This window comes from Orbicella faveolata, unplaced genomic scaffold (assembly GCF_042242905.1).
Source record: "Orbicella faveolata isolate gen_17 unplaced genomic scaffold, um_ofav_v1 contig_48, whole genome shotgun sequence".
Lineage (NCBI taxonomy): Eukaryota > Metazoa > Cnidaria > Anthozoa > Scleractinia > Merulinidae > Orbicella > Orbicella faveolata.
This window is the reverse complement of record NW_028301578.1, coordinates 12,520,643-12,530,000: the sequence shown is the minus strand read 5'-3', so window position 1 is coordinate 12,530,000 and position 9,358 is coordinate 12,520,643. Positions and strand designations below refer to the sequence as shown.

The following is a 9,358-nucleotide window of genomic DNA, read 5'->3' as shown; positions in this document are numbered from 1 at the left end:
GTTAAGTGACGTCATATCATGTTATGTCATGTGGTGTTATATGTTGTCTCGTCATGTCATTTCTTCACATGTGATGGCTTCTCATGTTATGTCATGTCATCTCATATAATGGCATATGTCATGTTATGCATTTAATGTGGTGTAATGTCATGTCACGTGTCATGTTGTCTTATTTCACGTCGTGTCATGTCATTTCATGTTATGTCTTCTGAGGTCACGTTACGTCATTTCACTTAGTGTCACTTCATGCTTTATACTTCCTGTGAAGATGATCTCGTAACTTGGTGATGCCAAATAAGATCAGATGCCAAACAGGCAAACCCACGAGGAGGGAAACGACAATCAGGCCTCCAACGATGGGCTTGAAGTTGTCGTAATCCAGCATTTCATATATGTAAGAATTTCCTTGATTATTGGTGCCACCAAGGAGCCAATAAATAACGGTGAAGGCGAGGTAAATGAGAATGTAAAGCAAGGCGTACAGGTAATGTAGGAGACGGACTGGGATGGCGCTCAGGCTCGTGTCAATCACCATGAAGACGGAATTGAGTGCGTGCTTTGTAATATTATTGGCATCTACTGGGTCATCACCTCGCATTATTTTCCAGTACCCCGCGGTTATAAACAAAGCCGTAGTTGCAGCAATGACATGTATAAACCACAGGAACTTGTGGTGACACTGCAAGGCATCTTTATCTCCGGCGTCGTCATGTTCCTTATCAACTGCTCCGTAGTTGTCAGGTTCCATTTCGATCTCCACCGTCTGTTCATCTGTAGTTAGAGTTGTCGTCTCGGTTTCCTTCTTCAGGTCTTTATAAAGGGCGATACAAGAGAGCGTTGTTGCAAAGACAAAGTAGATGTTCAATATAGTGTAAGACCAGTTGGTTAAGTAGATAAACAGCTTCGCTCCGAACAAGTGGATGTTATAAAACAGCCATGTAAGGTTGTAAGCCATTACGATCAAGCGATACGCCACAAAAACCGGTAGAGTCAGCCACTGAAAAAGTTAGGGAAGAGTCAGTGTAAGTCAGTTACCCTTTGCTATCGCTACTTTTAGAAAGTTGCTTCTTTTCATGGGGCGGGTGGGTTGCGGGAGTGTCGGTTACCTAACCTACAATTCCTAGGCCATAGCTAATGCACAAATAAATGTTTTGGATACGATTTTGTAAAAGTCATCGGCCTTCGCTTGATCAAAAGGATGACTTGTTGAACTGAAAAGATATCGGTTGCACAAGATGAGAATAGGAGGAACGATACTGCCTTGGGAATGGTATAAACTACCTGTTGTGAGCCGTATTTACGTCGTGAGCTGCAATATATCTGTGATGAAGGGCGATAAATGTTGTCGTAAATTGTGATTCCTTCCTTGCTTTGCAAAAATTTGCCTATCGTAAATATCAATTAGTCACTCATTGTCACAATTTGTATCATAATACTCGACGACTTTGAAAAATTTGGATAACACCAGTCACGTTTGTAAATACGCACCCTATCGGGAATAGATCGTTTTCACTGTGACGCAATAAATAAATAAATCAAAAACCATTTAGTGAAAAAAGCTGAGAAATTGTGATGTTATGGAAGATAACTAAATAAGACACTTCTCCAAGTTTTAGGCCTGTGCTTTTCCCCAAACTTCAGATATTTGTCTGAATGTTTCGCAGAAATTTACAGAGCTCCAGTATGTCAACGCCATGTTGGTAGGTGTACATCCGTGGTACCGACCAACTGATGGCGGCTGGAAAATGGTGTAAACATCTGGAACTTACTTTGGCTATCTAGGCCACTAATTATCAGTGCAGAACAAACAAGCATTTACATAAGTACTTTTCCTAAAGCTCGAACTTCTAAAACAGCTCAAAATCATGCGATAAGTATATATTTTTCAACAAACTCGATCGTGGGCTTGTTTCACGCACCTCCATAACCCCGAAATTCAAAATACTCTGGTTTCCAAACGAAGCACGCTATTGAGTTGTAAAATTGTATACAGATATAAACATACCGCCTCTTATTCCTGATGAGGATAAAAACTTTGTCGGCTCTTTAGTTTTGAATTTTAAAAAGTGATAACGTCACATGAAACTCGTTGCAGGAATTTGCATGGATAGTGTTGTAAAGCCAAGACGCGTTTCTTTAAGTGAAAATATTTCCAGAACTAGGTGCAAGTAAAGTACTATCGTATTAAAAAAATATATTTTGCAATGTATGCAACATTATTGAAATACTTGTGGTGCATAATCAGGGATCAAGGACACGTAAGCGGACTTTTGAATGTTTTACATAATGTTTTTCTCGGGGTTTTTCTTTATTCCTATTTTCAGGTTTAATTTAAAGAATCTCTGTTTCTGATTAACAATCGATCATTAGAAACTATCGCTCTCTTCAAGTTCCACAAACCACAGTAAACAACAGCATGGTTTTTCGAACCATTTTTAGCCTAAAGATTAACGTACAGTGGTTGCACTATGGCCGTAAGTCACGTTAAAAGGAGTCAACATCTAGAAACCTATCTACTAATTGAAAAATAAAAACGAAAAGAGAATGCGATATTTTAAAGAAGAGGGTCTTTTTTCTGCGAAAGTCGTAGTCCCCTATCACACCACTGACTTCCCAGGCCAGCATCATCTAATCACACCCGTTTAACACACCATCAATTTAACATAACTCTATAACGTAACTTACCCTAGAGTCGGTAAAATCACGGCGAACTGGATACCAGAAGGTAAAGTTTCTCAGACGAAACTCTCCTCGACACATCTTTGGAAGCTGTAGCTTTGTCAATCGCTTCGACTGTACGTGTGGCTCAAGGTATCAGTGTATTTACAATGTTTAACAATTATTGGCCGAAGGCTCAGTGAACATCGGTGAATATTCACCAAGACAAAGTCCAGGTGAATATTCACCAATGTTCACTGAGCCTGAGGCGAATAATTTTTTTAGTATAATTTTCAGTGGTGAGTATCAAGGACTACAAAATAACGGACTAAAACATAAAACGCTATTTGTTCGTTTACATACACGTATGAACATCGATTGTAAATCAATTTACTCATCGACTTCGGCAGTAAAACAAACAAGCGAAACACTACGAAAAATAAATTCATCCGTCAACTTTGTTTTATTGTTGTTGACTTCATTCATAATTGTCAACATCGTCTAAGAATGAGTAGCTTCAGTTTGAAGAAAAATAAATTTCGGTCAATCGATCTGACCTGCTGGCGATCAACGTAACCACTGCGTTTACGATTCTTAAATGCCTTGAATATGAGTTCTTGAAACGATTTTTGGTCCAAGGGGGACAGCAGTCAGTTTGAAAATTTTCTATCCTCTGAAATATTCTAGACTTTAAGTGATGTCTTTCGGAATAGATGAAAATTTCATTCAGCAACTGTCCGCCATGTTTACTTGCCGAGATCGCAAAGGTGGCGGGATTAGTGAGCAGGCCTCGAAAATGTTCTATTCAACGCCTAGCGCGGTAAATATAACGTCATTTAAGGAGTCGCTCAACCAATCAGATTGCTAGAAATCCTTTGTTCAGCTTTGAGATTATGCCAATTAACAATTATTCACCTCAGGCTCAGTGAACATTGGTGAATATTCACCGAAGTCGAGTTGAATATTAACCAATATTGACTGCGCCTGAAGCGAATAGTTGTTTTTGTAAAATTTTTCAGAGCTGAACAAAGAGGACTAAAGAATAACGGACTAAACCATAAAAACGCATTTGCAATTGCTAGTTTGCGTACACGTATGCAGCCGTAGTTTTAATGATAAGCTGACATGTACATCGATTGTGAATCAATAATATCATTTACTCATCGAATTCGGCAGTAAAACAAACAAGCGAAACACTACGAATAATAAATTAATCCGGTAACTTTGTTTGCTTTTGTTTTGTTGAATTCATTCACAGTTGTCATCATCGTCTAAAAATGAGTAGCCTTTATAGTTTGAAGAATGATAAATTTCGGCCAATCGATGGCCTGCGTTTCTTAAGTGGCAGTCCGCCTAACAGCGGTATGGTCGAACTTCGGGTCAGAAAAACGTTTGCGTTTTTATTTTGTGGAACAAAGGACTTGGTGAGTATATAATAAAACCGGGTTGTTTTGTCAAATTACTTGCTTTTCATTTCATCTTCAGCCATCAGAGGGGAGATTTAAGGCCGATTCAAGAGTCAAAATTTTCGAGTTTTTGGGTCGCACCGCTTCAAATCAAGTACGTAGTTTTCCCTATTGACGGTTCCTCGGTATTCAGGTACATTTGAACTGCTTTGCACCAATATTTCGTGAAAACTGGATAAAAATTACATAGAGCAGGAAAAATCAAAGACACCCTACCGCGTCGCTAGTCAGAAAAAAACCGAAAACTGATCTTGAAATGCAAGAATTAAAATCTCAAAAGCGGTACCTAAACCAAGGTCAAAATGGCATTTACAGCAAAGATTTGACCAATTGTAAATTATAATTTCACGTGTCTGTCCGCTTATTGATAATAAAAATTAGCCAATGAGCGCGCGAGATTTCATTATCCTCGAACCCAGGGTCAGTTAGTTTTGGGCGGGAGGAAATAAATCGGGCAAAAATTGAAGCGTCGAGCTCAACCAGCCCCAACTAACTGCTGCTGGGTCTCCGAGGATGAAGCGAATTTCTGCAGTTATTGTAAAAAACGTTTACAAAATTCAACCTGTCTCAAAACATATATTTTAAATTTGTATTTTTTTAATAGACGTTTGTCCGGCCGTTGACAACTCACGCTGACAAATCAACTTTTCAATTTGACGGCTTTACCAATTAGATTTCCGTGATAATTAAGTGAACGTGTTTTGAACTAGAAGGATAGCATTTATTCAAAGTAAATATAATAAATCAGTAGATTCTCAAAAACGATCATCAAATCGTGGCAGATGTGACATCATTTTCTGGTCTTTTTCGTCCTTTTCTTGACCTCCGATGTCATTGATCTTCGTGGATCTTCATGGTACTATAATGCAGACAATCGTGATACAAATTATAGGAATAAGTCAATTGAAAATAGTTAAACTTTGCACAAGGACCATGAGCTTCAGTGTTGTTTTTGTTCATTTTGTCGACCGATCATTTTTGACAGTGCATCAGACCAAGAGAATACATGACACACCCCATCCGAATCCGGCTATATCGTATAAAAGGTCTGAACGAATTTCGTCCAAAAGGGCTGAAACGATAACACACATTAGAGTTTGGTGTTCGATTTTATACCGCTCGAGAAGACAGTCGGTGTAAACAAAGAAAGACTACACAAGGAAAACGTTTGTGTGCCACGTAATGAAGGTCGTGATAAAGACTTAACTGAATTTAAAAGCCACGTTATATACTTTACAGACATAGCAATCAGCCTAAATTTTTCAAGATCGTCGTTTGTAATATGTGTCAATCTTTTCTGTCCTTAACCATCCGTGTTCCTTCATGGTTCATTATTATCAGTCTCTTTGGTGCTTTTCTATCCTTGTAAACTACTATTGTCATATTTCCTTCGATTTAAAGGTAATTTTGCTCGTTCCCAAAATAACTCAAAATGCAGCGACTGAGTTCCGTTAAACTCTTTGTATTCTTAAGGTCCATCTGTAAGGACCTAAAGTGATAGTGGTGTAATTTTAGGATATACGTCAGCGCATGAGAGGTTACCTGGTCTTACATTGTTTGAATTTACTAATGCATCTTTAAATAGAATCAGCGTACTATATTTTTGCAGCTAACTGGCTTTTATTCAAAGATAAGGCTCCATAATATATTTCTTATCCTGCTACCTCTGCTTGTACGCAATGACACTCCGTTTATTTCAGAACTCCCGAGAATACAGAAAACACTCGCCTTTGTTTCGTGTTTTTACAGTTCTCTGGTGTTCTCAAATCCGCGTCTTTGAGTGTTATACTTCTCTTAGAATCTGTAATCTTATCTGCTCACTGAAACGTAAATGACGTGGATGGATGCAAATAAACACAGCTCCCTTTACAGAAACAAGCTCCTCGTTAATGTAATTAGAGTTCTGCATAAAAGTAAAAACCGTCTATTCTTGTGATCATTATATTCATTTCCCCTGTCATGTTGCCAACTTAAGTTTAAATTGATTTCTATACTCGCCTATTACCAGCATGATATCACGAATTGTTAGGTTCTATCTGTCTAGACTACGAAAAGGTTCTCTTGAACTAAGGGAGAGTAGTTCCGACCATTCTTGTCCTATCTTACCTTTCTATTTTTCCTTAACTATTACGTCTTCAGACACGTGACCTTATGACTTTAAGGAATTTAAGGACGTTAGATTATTCCTCCTCTTTACTCGAAGTGGTCGCTACTACAAAAATAACAGTTTCATAGGGAAAAATATTTCTGTTTGCATACTTGACATGGGATTTTACACAGGAAAGAATTGCCCATGCTACAAATGAATAAAATATGCTAAACTAAATGGAGACAAGTTTAGAGGACTAACAGAAAACGTTTGGTTGTGACACCTAGATAGTTACCCAGTGATATACGCTACCTTATATAGCCAAGCAGTCAAGCTGTGTTTTATCATGTACTGAGAAATATTTATTTCAGCCTTCCTTGAAGGTTTTTGAAAGTCTAGTCATGTCAAGTCATATGTAGGTCGTGTCGTATGATGTCATGTGATGTCATATAATGACATGCAATGTCTTGTCACATCAATATTATTTCAGGTCAAGTGAAGTGATGTCAAGTGAATTGATGTCATATCAGACCATATCAGACCGATGTAAATTAGAATGTAAAGCAAGGCGTACAGGCAATGCAGGAGACGGACTGGGATGGCGCTCAGGCTCGTGTCAATCACCATGAAGACGGAGTTGAGTGCGTGCTTTGTAATATTATTGGCATCGACTGGGTCATTACCTTCCATTCCGCTCCAGTACGCCGCGGTTTCCAACAAGCCCGTAGTTGCAGCAATGACATGGATAAACCACAGGAACTTGTGGTGACACTGCAGGGCGTCTTTATCGCTGACGTCGTCATGTTCCTTATCAACTGCTCCGCAGTTGCCAGGCTCCGTTTCAATCTCCACCATCTGTTCATCTGTAACTAGAGTTGTGCTCTCCGTTTGCTTCTTCAGGTCTTTATAAAGGGCGATACAAGAGAGCGTTGTTGCAAAGACAAAGTAGATGTTCAATATAGTGTAAGTCCAGTGGGTTAAGTAGATGAACAGCTTCGCTCCGAACAAGTGGATGTTGTAAAACAGCCATGCAAGGTTGTAAGCCGTTACGATTAAGCGATACGCCACAAAAACCGGTAGAGTCAGCCACTGAAAACGTTAGGGAAGAGTCAGCGTAAGTCAGTTACTGTTTGCTAACGCTACTTTTAGAAAGTTGCTTCTTTTCATGGGGCGGGTGGGTCGTGCGAATGTCGGTTACCTAACCTATAATGCCCAGGCCGTATCTATAATGCAAAAATAAATGTTTTGGATACAATTTTGTGAAAGTCATCGGCCTTCGCTTGATCAAAAGGATTACTTGTTGAAATGAAAGATATCAGTTGCACAATATGAAAATAGGAAAACCGATATTGCCTTGGGAATGGTCACACCACCTATCGTGAGTACTGTTGTATTACATTAACGTCCTGAACTGCAAAATATCTGTAATAAATGTTTCCGTAAATTGTCATTGCTAGCGTGTTTTTTTAAGAAGACCTATTGCGTTTTATAATAAGGTGACTATCGTAAATATCATTTGATCACTCATTGTCGCAATTTGTATAATAATACTCGACGGCTGTGGAAAAAAAAAAGCCAGTCACGTTTGTAAATACGCACCCTATCAAGAATAGATCGTTTTTACTGTGACGCAATAAAAAAATAAATCGAAAAACATCCAGTGGAAAAAGCTGAGAAATTTTGATATTATAGAAGGTAACTAATTAAGACATTTCTCCAAGTTTTAGGCCTGTGCGTTTCCCCAAACTTCAGATATTCGTCGAAATGTTTCGCAGAAATTTAGATTCCCAGTATAAAAACGCCATGTTGGTTTACATCCGTGGTACAGATCAATTTGGCGGCCGGGAATCATAGTGTAAACATCTGGAACTTACTTTGGCTACCTAGGCGACTGATTATCAGTACAGAACAAACAAGCATTTACATAAGCACATTTCCTAAAGTTCAAACTTCCAAAACAGCTCAAAATCATGAGATAAGTATACATTTTTCAACAAACTCGATTGCAGCCTGGTGTCATGCACCTCCATAACCCCGAAATTCAAAATGCTCTGGTTTCCAAACGAAGCACGTTATTGGGCTGTAAAATTATACAGAGATATAAATATACCGCCTCCTACGCCTGATGAGGATACTGGCCTGTTAGTTTTGGATTTTAGAAAGTCATAACGTCACGTGATACTCATTGAAGGAATTTGAACGGATAGTGTCTATTTTAGGTTTAATTTGAAGAATGTTTGCTTCGCATTAGCAATCGATTATAAGAAACCATTGCTCTCTTCAAGTTCCACAAACCACAGTAAACAACAGCATGGTTTGTGTCGAACCATTTTTAGCCCAAAGATTAACGTACAGTGGTTGCAGTATGGCCGTAAGTCACGTTAAAAGGAGCTAACATCTAGGTAGTGACTGATTAGGAAAATAAAAACGAAAATAGACTGCGATATTTCTAAAGAAGGTGTGTTTCTGTGAAAGTCTTAGTCCCCTACCACGCCACTGCCTTCCCAGGCCAGCATCATCTAATCACACCCGTTTAACACGCCTTCAATTTAACATAACGTTATAACGTAACTTACCCTGGAGTCGGTAAAATCACGGCGAACTGGATACCAGAAGGTACAGTTTCTCAGACGGAACTCTCCTCGACACATCTTTGGAAGCTTTAGCTTTGTCGATCGTCTCGACTGTGCGTGCGGCTCAAGGTATCAGTGTATTTACAATGTTCAACAATTATTGGCCGAGGGCGAAGTGAACATCGGTGAATATTCACCGAGACGAAGTCCATGCAGATGAATATTCACCAATGTTCACTGAGCCTGAGGCGAATAATTGTTTTAGTATAATTTTCAGAGGTGAATATCAAGGACTACAAAACAACGAACTAAAACATAAAACGCTAATTGTTCGTTAACATACACGTATGTACATCGATTGTGACTCAATTTACTCATCGAGTTCGGCAGTAAAGCAAACAAGCGAAACACTGCGAAAATTAAATTCATCCGTACCTCTTTTTTACCGTTGTTGACTTCATCCACAGTTGTCATCATCGTCTAAGTATGAGTAGCTTTAGTTTGAAGAAAAATCAATTTCGGTCAATCGATCTGATCTGCTGGGGATCAACGTAACCACTGCGATTCCGATT

General features: G+C 38.9%; 2 protein-coding genes across 2 annotated transcripts; both read right to left on the bottom strand.

Annotated features, from left to right (window-relative positions):
• Positions 1–234: 234 nt before the first annotated feature.
• LOC149096587 (protein rolling stone-like) lies at positions 235–2,760 on the bottom strand. The gene is made up of 2 exons (XM_089280802.1): positions 2,686–2,760; positions 235–997 (listed from the first exon to the last, which is right to left on the bottom strand). The coding sequence occupies exons 1-2, from the start codon at positions 2,758–2,760 to the stop codon at positions 245–247; spliced, it is 828 nt and encodes a 275-aa protein (XP_089136928.1). The 3' UTR covers positions 235–244.
• A 3,939-nt stretch (positions 2,761–6,699) lies between these two features.
• LOC149096586 (uncharacterized) lies at positions 6,700–8,864 on the bottom strand. Its single transcript, XM_089280924.1, has 2 exons — positions 8,790–8,864; positions 6,700–7,302 (listed from the first exon to the last, which is right to left on the bottom strand). The coding sequence occupies exons 1-2, from the start codon at positions 8,862–8,864 to the stop codon at positions 6,700–6,702; spliced, it is 678 nt and encodes a 225-aa protein (XP_089137050.1).
• Between the last annotated feature and the right edge of the window lie 494 nt (positions 8,865–9,358).

Bases quoted from the DNA above. Each gene is read 5' to 3' on its own strand.
- LOC149096586 (XM_089280924.1), bottom strand. From the start codon at position 8,864: ATGTGTCGAGGAGAGTTCCGTCTGAGAAACTGTACCTTCTGGTATCCA. The intron at 7,303-8,789 runs GTAAGTTACGTT...TAACGTTTTCAG, and splicing joins GTGATTTTACCGACTCCAGG to TGGCTGACTCTACCGGTTTT.
- LOC149096587 (XM_089280802.1), bottom strand. From the start codon at position 2,760: ATGTGTCGAGGAGAGTTTCGTCTGAGAAACTTTACCTTCTGGTATCCA. The intron at 998-2,685 runs GTAAGTTACGTT...TAACTTTTTCAG, and splicing joins GTGATTTTACCGACTCTAGG to TGGCTGACTCTACCGGTTTT.